The sequence below is a fragment of the Dipodascopsis tothii genome (genome assembly GCF_038497935.1).
Source record: "Dipodascopsis tothii strain CBS 759.85 unplaced genomic scaffold V1510scaffold_16, whole genome shotgun sequence".
NCBI classification, from domain to species: Eukaryota; Fungi; Ascomycota; class Lipomycetes; order Lipomycetales; family Lipomycetaceae; genus Neoaidaea; species Neoaidaea tothii.
The window spans coordinates 276,347-297,041 of record NW_027118000.1 but is presented as its reverse complement, the minus strand read 5'-3'; the positions used below and the strand labels follow the sequence as shown (position 1 = coordinate 297,041).

General features: G+C 67.7%; 8 protein-coding genes and 1 non-coding gene across 9 annotated transcripts; 5 read left to right on the top strand and 4 right to left on the bottom strand.

Annotated features, from left to right (window-relative positions):
- Positions 1-12: 12 nt before the first annotated feature.
- On the bottom strand, positions 13-107 carry V1510DRAFT_t144. The gene has a single exon. It is a non-coding gene; the product is annotated as a tRNA-Leu (tRNA).
- Positions 52-2,969, top strand: V1510DRAFT_395060 (Mre11 DNA-binding presumed domain-containing protein). Its single transcript, XM_066931860.1, has 9 exons — positions 52-409; positions 461-588; positions 625-782; positions 815-902; positions 935-1,203; positions 1,235-1,815; positions 1,848-2,031; positions 2,063-2,395; positions 2,427-2,969. Exons 1-9 carry the CDS (start codon positions 382-384, stop codon positions 2,836-2,838), a joined length of 2,181 nt encoding a protein of 726 aa, XP_066788827.1. The 5' UTR covers positions 52-381; the 3' UTR covers positions 2,839-2,969.
- On the top strand, positions 2,970-4,469 carry V1510DRAFT_417639 (uncharacterized protein). The gene has a single exon (XM_066933984.1). It carries the CDS (start codon positions 3,249-3,251, stop codon positions 4,380-4,382), a length of 1,134 nt encoding a protein of 377 aa, XP_066788826.1. The 5' UTR covers positions 2,970-3,248; the 3' UTR covers positions 4,383-4,469.
- Positions 4,403-6,995, bottom strand: V1510DRAFT_417636 (condensin complex subunit 2/barren). Its single transcript, XM_066933983.1, has 3 exons — positions 6,649-6,995; positions 6,069-6,618; positions 4,403-6,037 (listed from the first exon to the last, which is right to left on the bottom strand). The coding sequence occupies exons 1-3, from the start codon at positions 6,973-6,975 to the stop codon at positions 4,548-4,550; spliced, it is 2,367 nt and encodes a 788-aa protein (XP_066788825.1). The 5' UTR covers positions 6,976-6,995; the 3' UTR covers positions 4,403-4,547.
- Positions 6,996-7,554: 559 nt separating this feature from the next.
- V1510DRAFT_435210 (Sodium/calcium exchanger protein-domain-containing protein) lies at positions 7,555-10,490 on the top strand (the record flags this gene model as incomplete). Its single annotated transcript, XM_066935544.1, has 3 exons — positions 7,555-7,731; positions 7,763-7,870; positions 7,902-10,490. Coding segments are annotated over 3 exons (2,799 nt in total), but the record flags the coding sequence as incomplete, so codon positions are not given.
- A 946-nt stretch (positions 10,491-11,436) lies between these two features.
- Positions 11,437-13,380, top strand: V1510DRAFT_365569 (Oxoglutarate and iron-dependent oxygenase degradation C-term-domain-containing protein; the record flags this gene model as incomplete). The annotated part of the gene is made up of 1 exon (XM_066931232.1): positions 11,437-13,380. One exon carries the CDS (start codon positions 11,437-11,439, stop codon positions 13,378-13,380), a length of 1,944 nt encoding a protein of 647 aa, XP_066788823.1.
- Positions 13,378-14,807, bottom strand: V1510DRAFT_417630 (BAR domain-containing family protein). The gene is made up of 3 exons (XM_066933982.1): positions 14,730-14,807; positions 14,435-14,623; positions 13,378-14,375 (listed from the first exon to the last, which is right to left on the bottom strand). Exons 2-3 carry the CDS (start codon positions 14,570-14,572, stop codon positions 13,599-13,601), a joined length of 915 nt encoding a protein of 304 aa, XP_066788822.1. The 5' UTR covers positions 14,573-14,623; positions 14,730-14,807; the 3' UTR covers positions 13,378-13,598.
- A 2,591-nt stretch (positions 14,808-17,398) lies between these two features.
- On the bottom strand, positions 17,399-18,304 carry V1510DRAFT_365796 (VIT family-domain-containing protein; the record flags this gene model as incomplete). Its single annotated transcript, XM_066931240.1, has 1 exon — positions 17,399-18,304. One exon carries the CDS (start codon positions 18,302-18,304, stop codon positions 17,399-17,401), a length of 906 nt encoding a protein of 301 aa, XP_066788821.1.
- A 716-nt stretch (positions 18,305-19,020) lies between these two features.
- Positions 19,021-19,939, top strand: V1510DRAFT_417626 (ankyrin repeat-containing domain protein). The gene is made up of 2 exons (XM_066933981.1): positions 19,021-19,322; positions 19,361-19,939. The coding sequence occupies exons 1-2, from the start codon at positions 19,088-19,090 to the stop codon at positions 19,843-19,845; spliced, it is 720 nt and encodes a 239-aa protein (XP_066788820.1). The 5' UTR covers positions 19,021-19,087; the 3' UTR covers positions 19,846-19,939.
- Positions 19,940-20,695: the final 756 nt, after the last annotated feature.

Here is a 20,695-nt window from a genome sequence, read left to right as displayed (position 1 = left end):
TGCAAAAAAAAATGAGAGCTGTGAGGTTCGAACTCACGCCTCTTGCGAGACCAGCAATTCAAGCATAAACCTGAAGCGGGCGCCTTAGACCACTCGGCCAAACTCCCATTTGTTGAATGTGGCTGTCCTTTGGCATATCTAGATCGTGTGCATCCAGGTCCTCCGAGCCTGCCACATCTGGAATCGGCTACACGGTTTCAGAAGAAAAAAAATGAGAGCTGACGGCCGGCATTGACTGACGCTCCCATCTGCCCTCGAACTTTGTCTGGACGCGAGCGTGGTTGGGAGCGCGTGTTGGGTGTTTAAGCTTCATCTACGTCGCGACTGAGAAAGTTTGGAAGACATCGGGCGTCGACAACTTGAATCCAACCGCGAACAAACATGCCGCGGATAGCAAATACCAGCAGTGGTAAGAAAAGATTTCGTGTCGCAAATGCTGGAAATCCTCTGACGATTGCAGGCCCGAACACAATTCGCATCCTGCTGTCTTCAGACAACCATGTCGGCTACAACGAGCGGGATCCGATCCGGGGCGACGACTCGTGGAAGACATTTGACGAGGTCATGACAATAGCTAAAGATAAAGAGGTACTGCGGATGTCTCTTCCATTTGCTGATGCCCAGGTTGATATGGTGCTGCTCGCTGGCGACCTCTTTCATGAAAACAAGCCGTCGAGGAAAGCCATGTACCAAGTGGCTAAGTCACTGCGAACAACTTGCTATGGAGACAAGCCGTGCGAGCTGGAACTGCTGAGCGATCCCAAAATTGCTCTGAGCGGATGGTGAGACGCGTAGCGACGCCGCTAATCGCCAGGACCGAGAACCTGAACTACGAAGACCCGGATATCAATGTGGCCATTCCCGTCATGTCTATCAGCGGCAACCACGACGACGCAAGTGGTGTACGTTTACCACCGAGACCTGCTGACTCTAGGATGCGTTTTTGGCCCCGCTGGATGTTCTGGCCGCGACAGGGCTGATAAATCATTTTGGCCGAGTGGCAGAGAACGACAACATCACGGTGGCTCCGCTGCTTTTCCGCAAGGGCTACACCAAGCTGGCCTTGTACGGCATGTCGAATGTTCGTGACGAGCGGCTCCACCGGACATTTCGGGACCACAACGTCAAGTTTCTGCGTCCGGCACGAGAACAGTTCAGTTCGACGGACGAATGGTTTAATCTGATGGCGGTCCACCAGAATCAGTAAGCGCGGTTGCGGTCAAGCTGACGACAGCCATGCACACACCAACACCAACTACCTTCCCGAGGAGTTTCTTCCTTCGTTCCTCGATCTCGTGATCTGGGGGCACGAGCACGAGTGTCTGATGGACCCCCAGATGAACGCCGAGCGAGAGTTCAGCGTTATTCAGCCTGGAAGCTCGGTAGCGACAAGTCTGTGCGAGGGAGAGGCCGTCGAAAAGTTCGTCGGTCTGCTATCGATCACGGGACAAGACTTCCAGATCGAGAAGATCAAGCTCAAGACAGTACGGCCGTTCGTGATGAAGGAGGTTGTCCTGGCGGAGGACTGCTCGATCAAGCCGAGCGCCAAAAACAAGAGCCATGTGCTTCGGTGGCTCATGGAGCAGGTAGAGCTGCTGATAGATGAGGCCAGGGCAAATTGGAAAGAGGCGAACGGGGGCAAACGCGCGGTTGCGGACGAAGACGTGCCGCTGCCACTGGTACGTCTCCGAGTCGAGTATTCCGGCGGCTACGAGGTTGAGAACCCGCGGCGGTTTTCGAACCGGTTTGTCGGCAAGGTGGCGAACGTGAACGACGTTGTGCAGTTCTACAAGCGCAAGTCGGGAACGGTTGCAAGTAAGAAATTAGCTGGCATGTCTGACAAACAGAACGCGCCGGGACGAAGGACAACGTGCGTGCACCGTCCGGTCCTGAAGATCTGGAAAACTTGCGGGTGCAGTCCCTGGTGGAGGAGTTTCTCAAAAACCAGAAGCTGGACGTGCTGGCCGAGGCGGGCCTGAATGATGCTATCAGCCAATACGTCGACAAGGACGACCGCTACGCGATCAAGACGTAAGTTGTGGTCAGGCCGCGCTGAGACCAGGTTCGTAGACGACTCTCTGGACGTGCAGATGCAGAATTTGCTCACGCTTGGCGAGGACCCGGCGAGCCAAGACGAGGACGAGGAAGCGCCAGCCAGCAAGAAGAGGGCTAGGCCCGAGTCACGGACGGAGGCCGCTGCAGTGCCCAAGAAGGTGGCCCGCGGAAAAGCGGCGCCCAAGGCAGCGCCCAAGACAAAAGCTACGCGCAGCAAAAAGAAGCAGGTCGAGGTGCCGGCCAGCGACGAAGACTCGGCCGATGACATAGAGATGGATTTTGGAGACGACGACGAAGAAGAGATTCTCGAAGACAGCAGCGACGCCCCCAGTACCACATAGTAAGTTTCTACGCAACCGTGCTGACTGCAGCTCGGCACCGACGAGACGGACGGCTAGGTCAACGGCCCGCAAGCCTGCGGCAGATCCGGAAGAGTCCCGGGAGCCGACTCCAGAGCAGATCGAAGACACACCGCCGCCGCCGCCGCGAACTACGTCGAGAGCCAAGGCCAGCGCGTCAAAAGCGCCCAAAGCGGCACCGAAGGCTAAGACCACGGCATCTGGCCGGCGCACGCTGCCGTCGACGACGGCGGTCGAAAAGCCGGCGCGGTCGCGTCGGGCAGCCGTCCCAGCAGCGTCGCCGTCTGCGCGCACGCGGGCACGGCCGGCGCAGCAGTCGCAGCTGTTTGGCGGATCGCCGAGCTCGCAGCGGGCACCGCGAGCTGCACAGGCCAAGAAGCCGCTGGAGATAATATCGGACGACGACGACGACGGGTTCGAGTGATGTACATAGAAGCATGGCAGCACGTGACCGCGCATAGGCCAGGACCACAGTGTCACCCGCCGTCTGACAGTCCTCCTCGGGATGACACACCCGGATGGGGAACTAGCACCACCCACCTCAAAGCTCGGCCGACTATCTTAATATTCTAGAAGACTTGACGCTCAATTGCAAACCAGCATCGGGTCCGTCGTGTGGAGGTCATCTCATCTGGAATTTGTACAATGGTGTCGTCGACGATGAACAAGGTCGGCGTGTTCGCCCTTGGACTGGCGGTGATGGCGACGTCGGCGCTGGCCGAGGAGGACTTTAAGGCGTACCGACCGCCGGAGGAGGCGGCCGCGCCGGCCGCGGAGCCCGCCAAGTTTGTGCGGTTCATGGGCGGGTGAGTGAGCGCGGGACGGCGGGGATGGATGGCCCGGGCGGTGCTGACGGACAGTGGTGCTCTGAAGAAGAACGTGACGCAGCAGGAGTTTGCGGAGATGTCAGTCTGGTCGCGTGTTTCGCTGTACAACTGGAAGGCGGACCTGTCGTTCGCGGCGATCATCCTGGTGTACGTCGGGCTGTACACGATCGGGACGTACTTCAACAAGAAGAAGGCCACGGCGTGGATTACGAGCACGGCCGAGACGCTGAAGAAGCAGTTCTTCCAGGTCGGCTTTGAGGGCACGGACGTGGCGACCAGCGAGAGCGCGGGCGTGTCGGTGTCCAAGCTGATCAAGAAGGTGACGTCGACGGAGTTTGTGACGTACGCGACGGGCCGGCTGAACGTGGCGTACGTGCACGGCAAGCTGACGCTGATGACGCGCCACGACGGCTTCATGTTCTTCCTGGACTACGTGTTCTCGTTCGTGTTCGGCTACGAGACGCCGCACGACAAGGTCGAGTACTTCATCCGGCCGAGCGACGAGGGCAACACCAAGTACGACGGCTTTGTGTTCGCCGTGGTGCACAAGGACAAGATGAAGAAGGTCCGCGAGGACAGCTACGACCTGTCGCTGACGCGGACGTCGGACCACCCCAAGCTGCCGGTGTCGTTCACGGTGATGTCGGAGGCCAACGAGGTCACCGAGACGTTCTTCACCAAGGAGTTCCTGGCGGCGATCGAGGGCGCCAAGGACCTGGTGGACTACGTCGTGCTGAGCGACCTGCCGGCCGAGCGGCCGACGGACATGTCGGGCTTCGACGTGAACAAGCGCGTGCTGGTGTCGATGAAGGTGGCGGGCACGCCCGAGCAGGAGGCCGCGTCGGCGGCGCTGCTCGAGGCCGTGATCGGGCTCGTGGACGTGGCCGTGGCCAAGGCGCACTGGCGCCCCGAGGTGCTGCGCAAGCTCGCGGGCACGCGCGACAAGGAGCAGAAGAAGCTGCAGAAGGTGATCGACGAGGAGCGCGCGGAGGAGGTCGCCAAGCAGAAGGCCAAGGACAAGAAGGAGCGCGACGAAGAGCTGGTCAAGGGCCTGAGCGCGGAAGAGCAGCGCAAGGTGCAGCAGCGCGAGCGCGAGAAGGAGCTCCGCCGCAAGCGCGCCAAGCAGACCCGCCGGGTGTAGACGGAGGCCCGCGAGCCTCGAAACAGTCACAGTGTATATTTCCGGTTCTCCGTAGGTCACGACAGCAACTAATAAATACGACAAAAAGACAGATTACGTAGCACATTATCCAACCAGACCGCGCAGCAGGCCGCGGGTAAAACTACAGGCTAAAAGTACAGGCCGCTAGTACTGGTCGATGACGGCGGTGTGGTCCCGGCGGATGACGAGGTCGGTCAGGTCGGGGTTGTTTTCGATGTTGAGGCCCTTCTCGTTGGCGAGGTGGAGCAGGCAGATGAAGCAGAAGCTGGTGGAGATGCTGGCGAGGGCCTGGGGCGCGTACGCGTCCTTGAGGTTGCTGACGACGTCCGAGAACAGCTTGGGCTCGTCGTCGGCGGGCGGGGACGCGTCGCGGACGCTGATGTCCATGGCGGTGGCGTCCTTGGCGTCGTCGTGGTACTCGAGCTTGTCCCAGATGTTGTCCTTGAGCTTCTTGACGTCGACGCGCTTGGCGACGCGGGCGTAGTTGACGTAGTCGGTGCCGGAGCGCGTGCGCAGCGACGAGAGCAGCTGCTGCGAGTCGCCGTCCTTGCCGAAGATGGCCGACATGATGCCGCCCTCAGGGACCTGGCTGGCGGGGAGATCGGCGTGGGCGTCCTCGAAGGCGTCGCCGTCGTCGTCGGCGAAGAAGCCGGGGCCGTCGTCGGCGCCGTTGTCGTCGAAGAAGTTGGCGTCGTAGTTGCCGGCGGGCTCGGCCGCGGGCTCCTGGCGGTACCGCTCGGCCCAGTAGTGCTCGTCCATGTCGGGGTCGCGGGCGTCGTCGCGGACGTCGCGGGCGCCGTGGATGACGCCGGCGCCGGACGCGGCGAAGCCGGCGAACTTGGCGCGCGGCTTGAGGAAGAGCCGGAGCAGCTGGCGCGAGCTGAACTGCTTGTCGTCGGGCAGGAGGTTGCGCGTCTTGGAGTGCCACTGCGACTTGGGCATGAGCGTGTTGGCCGAGGTGGTGCCGGCGTCGAAGAGGACGTCCTCGTCGACGTCGTCGTCGGGGTCGAGGAAGTTGATGACGAGCGCGGCCTTCTTCTCCTTGGGCGGCGCGGCGCGGTCGAGCTCGGGCTCGGCGAGCTTGGTGTCCTTCTTGATGCGCTCGATCTTCCAGTGCTGGGGCCCGGCCCAGTTCCTCTTGAGAGACTCGTCAAAGTACGCAAAGACCGACTCGGCCGAGTCGGGCGGCTTGGCGACGGCGGGCTCGAGCGCGTACTCGGCCGGGTCGTCGGCAGGCTCGTCGTCGGCGACCGTGTCGTCGGCGGCAGGCGCGGCGGCGGCATCCGGCCGGGCCGAGATCCACGCGTCGCCGCCGTTGCCGAACTCCTCCTTGACGCGGATGGTCGCGTCGGTGGCGTCGTCGGCACCGAAGCCGCCGACGCCGCAGTCGTCGTCGTCGTCGAGCGGCGGCGCAAACTCGTCCGGGGGCGCAAAGTGCTCGACGTCGGCGGGCGCGTCGTCCATCACGACCGACTGCTCGTGCGCGAACGAGTTGTCGGCGCTGTGGGCGGCCGAGTGCAGGAACGGCAGCTCGAGCGTCGAGTTGGGCTCGCTCGACAGCAGGTTGAAGCCCTTCAGCGACGGGCTAATGAACTTGTCGTCCAGCCCGGGCAGCAGGTTGGCCAGGAAGCATTCTGGGGTCAGTGGGCCCGGCCCGGGTCGTACCTCGCAGCGACGACAGGTCGACCTCGCGCGTGCGCACGCGGCCGTCGTCGTCGGCCGTGTCGGCGCTGTCGGCCTTTTCGCTCGTGTCGAACACGATCTGGCCGGTCTCCTTGACGTGGAGGTGGTTGAGCAGCAGGCCGCGCGCGCCGCCCTCGTCAAAGTCGGCCGACGTCTTCTTGAACAGCGGGTCCACGGCGAACTCGAGGTCCAGCTTCTTGATCTGGATCGCCGCAAAGTCCTTCGCCAGCGTGGCCTCGGAGCGCACGCGCCGCTTGGGCTTCTTCTTTTGGGCGTCGTCGTCGTCCTCGTCCGTGTCGGAGCCGTCCGCGGCGGCCGCGGCCTGCGGCTTCTTGTTGCTCTCCGCCAGGCCGCTCAGGAGGTTGCCGGTCTCGGTGGCCACCGAGTCGATGCGCGACGAGTAGATCTTGACGCAGCCGTCCAGCGTGCACGACGCCTTCTGGAAGTTGATCCCGTCGCCGTCCTTGAGCAGCGACATGTCGTGGAAGTAGTCGATCAGCGCGAAGTTCCACGAGTTGTTGGCGTTGATTTTCTGGCGTCAGCGGGCCCGCGGAGCACGTACGTTGTCGGTGGCCATCTTCATCCACTCCTCGAAGTTGGCCAGGATCGGCACGCGGCCGGCGCTCCGGCTGGACAGCTCGAGCGAGTCGGCATCGAGCTCGTCGGTCGCGGAGCGGCCGCGGGGCGTGGACGACGCGGACGCGATGATGTTCTTGTTGAGCTCGTGCAGCGCGGAGCGGCGCTTGGACGAGCGGGCCTCCTTCTCGGACGCGTCGTCGTTGAGCGCGGCCGTGGCGAACGCGAGCGCGGACGGCGGCGGGCGGGCGGGCTTGTTCTGGCGCAGCCGCGCGGACTTCTTCGGGCTGGGCGAGTAGCCGGGCGAGGCCATGGCCGTGCGGGTCTGACGCGGCATGGTTGGGGAGGGAGCGACGCGGCGCGGGTTTTGTTGACGCGGGTTGCCACGGCAACGCGGGCGGCGCGCCGCAGCGCGCGCGGCGCGGCGCGCCGCACGAGATGCGGCGCGATAAGATAAGATGCGGCCGGGTAATTACGTCATGACTCTTTGTCGACCATCCCGACCGACCGCCACCGCAACCCAACCGACGAGCCAAGAGCTCTTCCAGATACGACTAGCGCGGGCCTCGCGAGGCGCGGGCCACACACGAGGACCAACATAGCCCGGCGCGGCGCAGACCAGCGGGCCTTGCCGGATTCGGCCGCGCGCGCGGGCCGGCCGGCGGGGCATATAAGAGCGGCGCAAGGGCCCGGCAGGGACGCCGAGCGCGCGCAGGCGAGCGACACACTGTTTGACGAACGCCCGAGACGGATGGCACTGCGGACGGGCGCCGTGCGCGGCGCGGCGCGCGGCGTGCTGGCGCTGGCCGTCGTGGGCGCCGTGCTGGCGGCCCGCGGCGGCGGCGCCGCGGAGATGGCGCGGCGCGGCGTGCAGGCGAGCGGCCTGGAGCCGCTGCAGGTACGGCGGCGGGCGGGCGGGCTGACGCAGTGCACCGACGTGGCGAGCGCGCTGGACCAGTGCGCGTTTGTGCGCGAGTACTGCGGCCGCGAGCACATCAGCCTGGTGAACTACCTCGAGATCTACTACTGCACACTGAGCGAGGTCAAGCCGGCGGCGCTGGCGATCCTGGTAAGCGGCTGCGCGGCGGCGCTGACGGCAGGGGCTGTGCGTGGTCGTCGTGTTCACGACGATCGGCATCTCGGCCAGCGACTTTCTGTGCCCGAACCTGAACACGATCGCGACCATGCTGGGCATGTCCGAGAGCTTGGTAGGTGCGCGCGCGACGGCGCTGACGGCAGGCCGGCGTCACGTTCCTGGCGCTCGGCAACGGCTCGCCCGACGTCTTCAGCACGTACTCGGCCATGAAGGTCGGCTCGGGCTCGCTGGCGGTGGGCGAGCTGGTGGGCGCGGCCTCGTTCATCACGTCGGTCGTGTCGGGCTCGATGGCGATCATCTGCCCGTTCACGGTCGCGTGGCGCGTGTTTATGCGCGACCTGTGCTTCTTCACGCTGGCGATAGCCTTCACCATGTACGTGCTTGAGGACGGCCAGATCGTGCGCTGGGAGGCGGCGGCGATGATCGCGTTCTACGTGGCGTACGTGCTCTTTGTGGTGGCATGGCATTGGTGGACGGTCACGCGCCGCAACGCGGAGATCGCCAAGTACCAGCGCATCCAGCAGCTGCGGCTGGAGGAGCACTACGCGCTGGCGGCCGCGCGGGCGCCGACGGCGCCGCGCGCGGTCGGACTGGCGGTGCCGGCGCCGGCGACGACGGCGACCGTCGGGTCGGCGCCGCCGGCCCTGGACGCGCGGCCGACCGCGGTGCTCGACGAGCGGTCGCGGCCGGCGGGCCGGGCGCGCACGCGGTCGCTGACGGGCGGCGAGAGCTACGGCGAGCTGACGCAGACGATGCGGCTGCACAAGGCGCCGGCGACGGGCGAGTCGTCGCAGTCGCCGACGCTGGGCTCGACGCCGATCCGGCCGTCGCTGTTCGGCGCGCTGGAGCTGCGGTCGGCGGTCGAGCGCGGGCGGCGGGCCCGGGCCGGGTCGGAGGCCGGCAGCGGCGAGCAGTCGCCGGCGCGGCCGGGCCGGGCGAGCCAGAGCCCGCCCAAGAAGAGCCGGCACGTGCGGCAGCGGTCGCGGCGGCTGGACCACGAGATGCCGGACCTGGTGGCGGCGCCGAGCCCCCGGCGGGGCCGCAGCGCGGCGGACGAGGCCGGGCGGGACGCGGTGCCGGCGGTGGCGGTGGCGGACGACCGGCCGGGCTCGCCGGTGCGGCGCGGCTCGCGGCCCGACATCCGCGTGCAGACCAACATGAGCGGGGCCGGCCCGGTCCTGGTCTCGCCGTCGTCGTCGTCGTTCGTCGAGAACACGATCCTGCGGACGGCCGGCGCGCCGGTGCCGCGGCTGCTCGTGTCGGACACGGACACGCCCGAGCAGGCCAGCCCGATGCCGCGGCGGCCCGACCTGAGCCTGCTGCGGTCGTCGTCGGCCGAGCGGGCGGCGTTCACGGCGAGCGCGATGAGCGCGACGTCGTCGTCGACGCGCGCCAGCAGCCGGCAGCGCTCGCCGCACTCGATGCGGTCGCTGTCGCCGTCGCGGTCGCCGTCGCCGCACGACCGGTTCCTAGTGTTTCAGCCGCACGCGGCCCAGCACAACGAGCTGTTCCACGCGGGGCGGCAGCGCGTGGACGACCTCGAGGCCTGCAGCGACCTGCTGCAGCTGCCGCCGAGCCCGCACGCCAAGCCGTTCACCGGCGACTACGGCGGCCGGATCGCGGACGAGGACCTGATGCTGGACGAGCCCGAGAGCGCCGGGTCGGACCGCGAGCGGCTGCTCGACCGCGTCGACTCGCGCACGTCGTCCGAGGAGCCGCCGCCGCAGTACATCTGCGGCGTGGCCGTCTCGGACGACCTCTACAAGACGCTGTTTCCGACGCTGGTGGATCTCGGCGACAAGACCGCGCTCAACAAGTTCATCTCGGTCGTGGCGGTGCCGAGCGTGCTGCTGCTGACGCTGACCGTGCCGGTGATCGAGGTCGACGCGACCCTGGCCGGCGACGAGCAGCCGGAGCCGGCCAGCCCGGGCGACGCGCCGCCGGCCGAGTCCGAGATGGTGTTCCGCGGCTGGAACCGCCGGCTGGTGGCCGCGCAGTGCGTGATTGCGCCGGTCGCCATTCTGCTGAGCAAGAACTTCAGCCTGCCGGACAAGAGCCTGCTCGGCCTCGAGACGCTGTACGTGACCGTGGCCGGCCTGGCCCTGGTGGGCATCATCACGTTCTACACGCGCGCGGACGAGCCGCCGCGGTTCCTGCCGGCCGTGCTGTGCTGCATCGGCTTCCTGGTGAGCATGGTGTGGATCTCGTTCCTGGCCGACGAGGTTGTGGGCGTCATGAAGGCCGTGGGCGTCATCTTCGACATCTCCGAGGCCATTCTGGGGCTGACCGTGTTTGCGCTCGGCAACTCGCTGGGCGACTTTGTGTCCAACGTGACCGTGGCCAAGATGGGCTACCCGATGATGGCCATCTCGGCCTGCTTTGGCGGCCCGATGCTCAACATTCTGCTGGGCATCGGCATCTCGGGGCTGGCGACGATCCCGGCGGGCCGCAACGGCGACGCCGGCTACTCGATCACGATCTCGCCGTCGCTGGTGATCTCGGGCGCGGCGCTGCTGGCGAACCTGGTGCTGTTCCTGGTGTGCGTGCCGTGGAGCGGCTGGCGCATGACGCGGCGACTGGGGATGGTGTCTGTGGCCATCTGGGTGGTCAGCACCACGGTCAACGTGACGCGCGAGGCCATAGACATGTACGCTTAGCCGAACTTTTGTTTAGCAGAGTAGCGGGCGGAGAGGTGCGGGCGCGGGGCGCGCCGCACGGCGTGCGGCTCGGACCGCTGCGCAGCGACGGGCCGCGGAAGGCCAGCCAGACGCGTAGGGCGGTGCTGCGCTGGCCAGGCGCGCAGGGCGGTGCTGTGCGGGCCAGGCGCGTAGGGCGGTGCTCTGCGGGCCAGTCGCCGCCGCCGTATGCCGCCGTATGTCGCCTGGCGAGCGGCCGCGTCGCGCCGCACAGTCGCGCCGCACAGTGTGCGGCTGAGCGCGTCGCGCCGCACAGTCGCGCCGCACAATGTGCGGCTGAGCGCGTGGCGCCGCAGAGTCCGCGCCGCACAGCGTGCGGCTGACAGCGTCGCACGCAGAGTCCGCGCCGCACAGCGTGCGGCTCGCCCAGGGCGGCCGTCCTCCGCCGCCGCGGCGATCCGGGCACGTGAGCGCGCCGCAGCAGGCGGATGCGCCGCACGCTGTGCGGCTCAGTGCGCGGTGCGCCGCACGGCGTGCGGCGCAGGCGCCGCTCCGCCCGCCGCACAGCGTGCGGCTCGCGAGGTCGCACGGAAGACGCGGCCGTGCGGGCAAGCCGCACGGCATGCGGCGCGGCCCGCGCAATTGCCGCCGCGTCGCGCCGCCGGCCGGCGCGGACGCCCGCCCGCCGTGGCGCTCGCGCCGCCCGTCCCGGCACAAATTGCCTGGCGTGATCCCGAGCCGCGTCGCCATGAGCGACCGCATCAAAATACAACGCAAATTTTTGACGACACACCCGCAATTCTTCCGGCGGCAGAACGCACAGCCAGCCAGTGCGTCCAGACGAGCGACCCAGACAGTGAGTGGATCGGCGGCCAGCGCTGACAGCAGGCCTGAGCGACCAGCAGCGATGACGGAGGCGCACGCGGCACCGGCCGGCAAGCCGGACATGGCAGAAACAGGCGCAGAGGCCAAGCGCAAGCGCTCGGGCACGCCGTCGTCGGTGGACACGCACCTGTCCAAGCGCAGCGTGTCGAGCAAGCTGATGTCCAAGCGCCGCGAGCGCGGGCACGACATCGTCGAGAGCTTCGCGGACGGGCTGATCACGCCGGAGCGGCGGGCAGCGCTGCACAAGCAGTACACCGAGTCGGCGCCGTACAAGCACTGCATCATCGACGAGCTGATCAACGACGAATTGCTGCGGAGCGTGCGGCGCGAGATCGTCGAGCAGCTGCACTTCACGCCGAAGGAGACGGACATCTACAAGATCCACCAGACCGGGGACCTGGCCAACCTGTCCGGGCTGGGCGCGCGCGAGCTGGAGCGGCTCGGGTCGCTGTTCCAGCTCCGCAACGCGCTCTACTCCAAGGTCTTCCGCAACTTCCTGTCCGAGATCTGCGGCTGCGGCGAGCTGTCGGGGACGAAGCAGGACATGAGCATCAACTGCTACGTGAACGGGTCGCACCTGCTCACGCACGACGACGTGATCGGGTCGCGGCGGGTGTCGTACATCCTGTACCTGCCCGAGCCGGACGAGGGCTGGGACCCCGCGTGGGGCGGCGCGCTGCGGCTGTACCGCGTGCAGGAGAAGAACACGCCCGAGCCGTGCTGGGACAAGGTGATCCCGCCCAAGTGGAACCAGCTGGCGTTCTTCGTGGTCGAGCCGGGCTACTCGTTCCACGACGTCGAGGAGGTGCTCGTGGACAAGCCGCGGCTGGCGATCTCGGGCTGGTTCCACATCCCGCAGAAGGGCGAGCCCGGCTACGTCGAGGGCCAGCAGGAGCAGCTCAACCGGGACAGCTCGCTGCAGCAGCTGAGCAAGCGCGACGGCGGCGACGGGCCGGAGCCGCCGGCGGTGGCCGAGGAGCCGTCGCCGGACCTGGCGCCGGTGCCGGAGCTGCGGAACCCGATGCTGGACAAGGCCTACCTGGGCCGGTACCTGTCGGCGGCGGTGCTGGAGCCGGCGGCGTTCGGCGCGCTGAGCGAGAGCTTCCTGGAGAACTCGGTCGTGCAGGTGCCCGGCTTCCTGAACGACGAGTTTGCCGGGCGCCTGCGGGCGTACGTCGAGGCCGCGGACGGCGCCAAGGTGCCGTTCACGCCGGCCGAGGTCGCGGCCGAGCCCGGCTGGCGCATCTCGCAGCCGGCGCACAAGCACCGGTACCTGTACCAGCAGCCGCAGGCGGCCGAGGCGGCGTCGCCGACGCAGGAGCTGGCCGACCTGTTTGCGTCGGCGCAGTTCCGCGCGTTTGTGCAGCTGCTGACGTCGCTGGTGCCGACGCACGAGCGCGTGCTGGCCCGGCGGTTCCGGCCGGGCCTGGACTACACGCTGGCGACGTACCGCGACACGAACGTGCTGGAGGCGACGCTGAGCGTGACGCCGTCGGACAACGACGCGTGGGCGACCGGCGACAAGGGCGGGTACGAGCTGTGCATGAACGGCGACGACAAGGTCGGCAACGTGGCGGCGGCGGTGCACACCAAGGGCGGTGAGGGCTCGAGCGCGGCGCCGGACAGCGACGCCGAGAACGACCCGGCGGTGTACCTGTCGGGGTCGAAGGCGCGGCGGCGCAAGGAGCTGAGCAACCTCCGCAGCGAGAAGGAGCTGATGGCCGAGGCGATTGCGGGCTGGGGCGAGGGCGGCAATGGCGAGACGGACGCGGCGGACGCGGCGGACGCCGACGACGCGCCCGACGCCGACGACGACGACGACGACGATGACGACGACGACGACGACTTTGTCGAGGACGAGTCGTCGGACGACGCCGACTCGTCCGACGAGGAAGAGGACAGCTCGGTGCTGCTGACGTGCCAGGCCAGCTGGAACGTGCTCACGCTCGTGCTGCGCGACCCCGGCGTGCTCAAGTTCGTCAAGTACGTCAGCCAGAACGCGCCCGGCAGCCGGTGGGACGTGACCGGCGAGTGGAAGGTGGCCGACACACAGGCCTTCTTCGCCAGCAGCGACGGCGACAGCAGCGACGGCGACGAGTAGCGCAAAAGAGCGCCCGGGGCGGGCCTCACATTTTGGTTCATGTATTCTAAACGGCTACAAAAGTTGCAGATTTACGGGCGTGTAGACGGCGCGGCGGGGCGCTGGCGTAAGCGGCCAGCGCCGGCCGGATAAACAAACAAAAAGCACGGTCTGCGGTCGTGGGCGGGCGCCGGGCGCCGGGCGCCGGGCGCCGGGCGCCGGCGGGGGTCAAAAAGTGTTTAGGCCGCGTCCTCACGGAACTTGGCGTCCTGCTCGACCTGGAGCTGGTCGACCTCGGGCGCGAGCTCGGACAGCAGCTCGAGCGCGGTGCGGTGGAACGCGAGCTGGGCGGCGATCAGGTCGGCCAGGTTGCGCAGGGTCTGGGGCGTGTCGAGCACGTTCTTCATGACGCTGACGGCCTCCTCGGTGGCGGCCACGAACTCGTCCTCGGCCTGCTCGACCTCGACGCGGGCGGCGTCCTGCTTCTCGGGCCGGGCGGTCTTGGCCGCGGTCTTGGCGGCGTCGAGCGTCAGCCGGGCGTTGTTGACGTTGCGGCGGGCCTTGTCGGCGAACTTGAGCGACGTCGACAGCGTCGTGCTCAGCGCCGCGTTGAACCGCGACGAGATGAGCGCGTCCTGGGCCAGGCGCGCCTCGCCGACCTTCTCCTGCGCGAGCGCGTACTTCTCGAGCGCGATGCCGAGCGGGTCCGAGATGTCGAGCTGGTGCGCGGACGCGAGCGCGGCGCGGCTGATGGCGTGGTTGAACGTCTTGGGCGCGCTCTTGCTGAACGCGCGCGTGAGCGCGGCCTGCGCCTCGGACGCCGACTGCGCCTGCGACAGCGACTGCACGCGCTCGGTCACGTTGCGCGACAGGTCCGCGAACGACTCGCGCAGGTTGGGCGGGTAGTCGTAGCCCTCGTTGGCGTACTGCGACGTGACCGAGAGCATCTTGAGGTGGATGGTCTTGAGCGCGTCCACGCGCTTCTCGAGGTCGACGTACTCCTGCGGGAGCTCGGTCTGGCGGTCAGCGGCTGTCAATTGCGCGCGGGCGGCCCGGCGCGGCACGCGACACCTACAATCTCGTCCGCGTTGCCCAGCTTCTCCTGGATAAGGCGGCCGGTGCGCTTGGCGAACGGCTGGAACGACGCACTGATGCCGCGGAGCGACTGGTTGACGCTGTCCATGTTGAGCGAGTTGACGTTGAAGTTGTTCATCGTGTCGATCTGGTCAGACGACGGCGGCGGTGCGTGGGCGGCGTGAAGGGTCTGCGGTCAGCAAATCTGCACGGGAGCGCCGCGGCGCGGCGGGGGCTCGCCCCACCACACCTGGCGGCGGCCGCGAAGCGCGGCGCTGCCGGAGGCCGGCACACACCTGGATGCCTGGCGGCGGATGCGGAGTCCTGCGACGGGGGAAGGTAAGCGACAGAGGTACGCGATAATGGGCGATAGGTTGCCGGCGGTGAGGTTGTGCTGCGGTCGCGGGCACGTGACGTGCTGCTTGCGCGGCTGCGCGGTCACGAGAGCTACTGTTGCCGCGGCAACGGCATGTGGCGTCCGGCGACGGCCGGCGTTGCCGCGGCAACGCACGGACAAGCCCGCGGTTGCCGCGGCAACGCCCGCGTACGCCGCGGTTGCCCGGACGACGGCGCAGGCTGTGACGACCTGCGCCGACGGGCGCGCGGCCGCTGCAGCGGCGCGCAGGATGTCGTACGCTGGCGCCGGGTAACTGCAAGGGCTCAGCCGCACCACTGCGCGCTAGCCGGGTTGGGCGCGGCCGCACGGCGAGTTGCCTGGGCAACGCGTCCTTGGCTGTGACGCGCGCGGGCGCGCTGGCCAGGCAACGCCGCGGCCGGCTCGCAGGACCGGGGCCGCCGCCGCGGCCTTTTACTGCCTGCGGCGGCGACACCGGACGGTTGAGCGCTGCGAGCACTTGGATGCTGCCAAGGCAACTACGCCCGAGGGACCCGCCGGCGGGGCTGTTTGGTGGGTGAGCCACGGCGGCGACTGTGGTGGGTTAGGCCTTGCGGCCGGCTTTGGCGCGAGCCGCATGGAGTGCGGCTCAGTCTTGCCGCGTAGTCGTCGGGGCAACGCGCCGGCGTTGTCCTGGCAACGCTTGTGCATGCCGGCCACTGCAGTCGCCCTGGCAACGGCCCGCATACTCCGTTCCCCTGGCAACGCCTGCTTGCAGTTCCCCTGGCAACGCCACTGTTGACCGCACACCCAATCCCCGCCATCTGGCGTGGTCGGCTGACGGCCGCCGGCAGCTAGCCTTCCGCGGTCACGTAGCGGCCGGCCCCTTTCTCCCCGAGCCGTCGGCGTCGGCGATCGGAAATGGCCCGGCGGCCGCAGCCCTCAAGCGGCCGCCGATTGCTAAAACCGCTGCTATCGCACAAGCAGGCCCGGCAAGGCCGCCGATTGGTGGGCCTGGCTGGCGCGTCCTGGCGCGGCTGCGGGCGTACTCGGCAGCCGTATCAGGAAGGCAAGGCTACGGAATCGGTCGCAGGCGACAGGCCGGAATTTTTACTAAGCCAATGCCGGAGGCCGCTGCCGAATGTCGACAAGACCAGTGCAATTCTGAGCGCGGGCCCACACCGTTCTGAGCGAGCGAGCGAACGATGGCTGGCCAAGCCAGGCGTGGACACTAGAGCGCCCGCGGCAGCGGAGGGCGCCCGGCGGCGCCAGGCGGCACCATACGGCGCCAGGCGGCCGGCCCCACAGGCGTTGGCGGACATCCGCGGCCGATTGGCTGACAAGGGCGGCGCGGGCGTGCGGGCCAGCGCTCCCAGGCAAGGGAACGAAGGCCCTAGGCGGCTGTGATTGCGTGCTGGCGTGCCAGTGGACGAGCCAGTACGGGGGATCAGTGGTGACGCGGATCCGGCGGCGTGGGCGTGACTATGGCGGGGCCTCGCGTGCGCGCGGCATGTGACGGGGTCCAGACGTTGTGCGGCTCGAGCTGGGCGCGGCCGGTGGCCCCAGCGGAGAACGAGAACCTGGGTGGTTACGTGAGAGGGGGCGCGATGACGCGAGACACGTGACAAATGGATCACAAATGGACCCGGACCTGGGTCCGGACCCGGGTCCAGGGCGCGGAGGCGCGCACGCCCCCGTGGCGCAGGGCCCGCGACGCAGTATCTGTCAGGGCTGCATGTGGCTGAGTCGGTCGAAGCACCTCGACCGCGGACTTTGTCAGCCGTCCGGGGAAGACGCAGCCATAGGCCGGGCCCGGTGGCTTTGCGTCTGACTGAGACTCGGTCTGGCTGGCAGCCGCAGCTGCCGGAGGCGGTTACGGCCAAACCGGGTTGCATCATGCAGCCGGTTGCGGCTAGCGCGATGGACGGCGACCGAGACAGGCAGTGCAGGCGGGGCACAAGGGTACCACCTGCCAGACTGGTGAAGGCGGCCGGCGACCACCCAGGCAAGGCGGGCGCGCGCGGGCGCGTCGGTGACGCACGGCGGCACAGCCACGGCCACTCGCCGCGCACGCGAAGCACGGCCGGCAGGATCCGCGTGGCCGCGGGCAACGGCGGGCTAGGCTGTTACGGGTACCAGGCGGAGGCGTTCGCCGGAAAGAGCCAATTGTAGGCTGGGAGGGGGGCACGGTAGCTTGTATGATATCTATAGTGTTATTGATCGATAACTAGACGGACGCGAGATATGTACAGGAGATTTGAGCAGCCAAGCTGCGGAGTAGGCGCTGAGCGCGTAGGCTGCCATGTGGGCGCGATAGATAGAAAGTGAACAGGCCGAAAGATATCCCCAAGACGTCGCGCGATGACAACCAAATTTGCCGTGAAATTAAGAGAAAACAACCCCGGTGCAAACCGAAACAATGAAACGCGTGCAACCACTCGGCGCGGAAGTAAACAAACGGATCGTAAGAACCACGTCAAGCAAATGTGAAGATGAAAGAAACCCAGAGATAGCAGGAACAGTGCGAAAAGATGGACACCGGCCGAGCCGGGAGATGATGATGCAACTTGAAACCAAAAACAAAAGCATGCCAAGCGGGCGTGCGCAGCGCGCCCGCAGATGGGACCCGGCCTAGTGCGAGTCAATGAGCCGGACCATGCCCCAGGCAGCGCCGGCGGCGACGCAGCCGGTGATAACCATCTGGATACCGCCGAAGAGCGCCTGCCACTTGCTGTTGTTTCCGGTGAGGATAGTCTTGACGATACCGAAGATCATGAGCGTGATGATCATGAGGATGACCGAGAGCATGAGACCGAGCTGGACAGTGTGGACGAAGAAGTAGGGGAAGAGGGGGACGAAGCCGCCGAAGAAGTAAGCCAGGCCGATGGTGGCTGCGGACGTGAACTCGCGGCCGATCGGGGGCTCCTCCATTCCGCGAACGAACTTCATCATGAACGTGACCATCTCCTCCGGGTTCTTCTCGAGGTCGCCGAGGATGGCGTTGAGGGTCGAGGGGGCGAAGCCGAACTCGGTCAGAGCCTCGACGACGGCCTCCTCGGACATGCCGCGGGAGTTCTCGAGCAGCTTCTGCTCGCGCTCGAGCGCGGACTTGTAGCAGTCGCTCTCGGACTTGGCGCCGAGGTAGCCACCGAGACCCATGGAGATGGCGCCCGAGACCAGCTCAGCAATGCCGCCGGTGATGACGACCTTGGTGTTGCCGAGAGACGAGAGGCCGGCGGTGAGGGCAAAGGGCACGGTCAGGCCGTCGGAGAGGCCGATGACGGCGTCGGAGATGACACGCGGGTTGTTGAAGAACGAGAGCGCGCCCGAGGAGGCCGAGGGCGCGATGGTCTCGGAGCCCGAGGTCTCCGAGGCCTGGTACGAGTAGGCCTCGTCGCCAAGCAGCGGCCGGCGCTCGCCGGCAGGCTCGTTCTCGTACACGGGGAGGACACCGGCCTCGGTGGGCTCGGGCGAGGAGGCGGCGACCTTGGGGCCGGTGGGCTTGTAGCCCATGGCGCATCTGACGAGGGTAGCCATTGGAGCGGGTGTGTGTGTGTGTGTGATGCTAGCAGACGGACGGGAGCTTAGATATATGCGACGGAGTTCAACGTCGTCTGGGACCGGTAGGCTATGCTCGAGCAGGTGCAAGGTTGAGAGGCAGTGCGTAGAATGGTCTAGACGGCCAGGGGTGCGGACTCGCGGAATAAATACAAATCTGAGATGGCACAAAGCTCGTCCAGAGCACGGAATTCGCGACAGAGGCGATAAGCGGATTGAGATGGCGGATTTTAGAGCGAGTCAAAAGCTAGGCCATTCGCGGAGCACACAAACAAACCCGGTCTAGCGGGAATGTCTTATAACAACCCTGTAACCAGGCTAGCGGCGCCCATCTCGCAGTAGCGTCCCTGACAGCCGGTCGAGGAGGTCAGCACAATTGTGAGACCTCTGATTGGCGGAGTTTAGGTCTTTGTCCCAGCTACTGCCCAAAGCGTCGGTAGGGCGGTCCCGTTCGGGGATGGCAGGGTGCCCGCGCGCTGCGGCCTCCCAGCGAGCGCGGTCTAGACCGGGCCGCGCCGTGCTGGGTACCCACTTCCTTACGCACGCGGCCGCACAGCAGCGGGCGCGGGACGAGTCAGCGACTTACCCGGCCGTTCACGAACGGCCTGTCTGGTGCCGCCGCTGAGCCCGTGGGCTTAGGTAAGCCTCGCTTAGAGATGTGGAACACGCCCAGCCAGGTCCTGACCTCGCGGACTGGCGGACCTGGGTTAGGGCACTGTGCGGCGCGCAAGTCGCGGTGCCGCGCTGCGCACGGCCGCCACCATGGAGGACGACCAGTTTCCACTCCACACGGCCGCGCGCGACGGATCCGAGCTGCGCGTGCGCGCGCTGCTCAAGGCGGACCCGGCAGCCGCGTCGAAGAAGGATCACGACGGGCGGACGCCGATTTTCTGGGCCGTGTCGTCTGACCGCGCGGACATCGTCCAGCAGCTGCTGACGGCGGCCAGCGACGACGGCAAGCTCGTGCGGATCGGCATCGACGACACGGACGAGGCCGGTACGTGGGCGCGGCACGGGGGTGCGGGCTAACGGCAGGCTGGACGCTGGCACACATTGCCGCGTCGATTGGGTCCGCCACGGTGCTGGACCTGCTGCTGCCGTACGGACCCGATCTGGCGGCCCAGACCGCGGCGGGGCAGACGCCGCTCCACTACGCCGTGTCGCGCGCGCGGCTGCCGGTGGCGGAGCGGCTGCTGGCGGCATATCCGGCCGCGGCGCGCGTGCGCGACCGGCAGCGCCAGACGCCGCTGCACCGGGCGGCGGCGATCGGATCGGTGCCGCTGATCACGCTGCTGGTGCGCCACCAAAGTCCGCTCAACACGTCGGACGCGTCCGGCTGGACGCCGCTGTTCCACGCGGCGGCCGAGGGCCACGGCGACGCCGCGCTGGCGCTGCTGGCCGCGGGCGCCGACCCGCACCGGCTCGATCCGGACGGCCACGGCTTCCTGGACGTGGCCGCGGACGACAAGGTCAAGCAGTGGATCGTGGACGCTGCCAAGCGCGACGCGATCGAACTGTAGCTGCTGTAACCGACGGCCGCGTCGGCGGCGTAATGCATCGCTTGTTCTCGAGCCTTCGGCGGACGTGGACCACTCACGGCCGGCCTATTTCTCATCACCACGGGCGGGCTAGCCCCGTCCGGCCCGGCGCGCTGGCCGCGCCGGCCGCGCCGTAGCCGCCGCTGGCGCCGGCGGCGGCGGCGGAGCCTGGTGGCGACGCCGTTGCCGTTAGTCGGCTGCTGCCGAGCCGCACGCGCCGCTCCGCTTGCGTTGCCGCGGGTAGCGCGCTGCACGCTGCTCGCCGCCGGCTGCGGCAGGCCACAGCGGCGTGCAGCGGCACTGTCAGCGGTGCAGCGGCCGCTCCAGACCGCGTGGGCTGGACTGGCCGTTGCGGCGGGCGCGCGGTCAGCGACGGCCGCGGAGGCCCGCGCCTCGCGCCAGCCCCACCCGTGGCGCACGGCGGCCGGTTACCGGCCGGGCGGCGCCAGCGGCGCCCGGCGTGTCGTAGCCGGCCGCGGCGGCGGCCGTCCTGAGGCGGCGGCGCGTCGCCCGCCGGCCGGCGCCCACCGCCGATCCGATCCGGCGCCGTCCAGCGCGCCTGTCTACGCGGCCGGCCGACAAGGTTCACGGCGGCGGCTGTCGCGAGCCCTAGCTGCGGGCCCGTACGTGCTTGGCCGCGGAGCGATATTGCTCGGCGGGTGCTAGGATCACCGGGGCGGCCATTCCCTGTGCTGGCGCGGCGGCGGACACCGCCAAGGCGTGGCTAGCGCTGGGTCCGCCCCGTAGCGCGGCAGCAAGCGTCGGGCTACTGTCAGCGGACGTGGATCGACCGTACGGGGCATGACGGCGGAGTTTGCGAGGACGCGCTTAC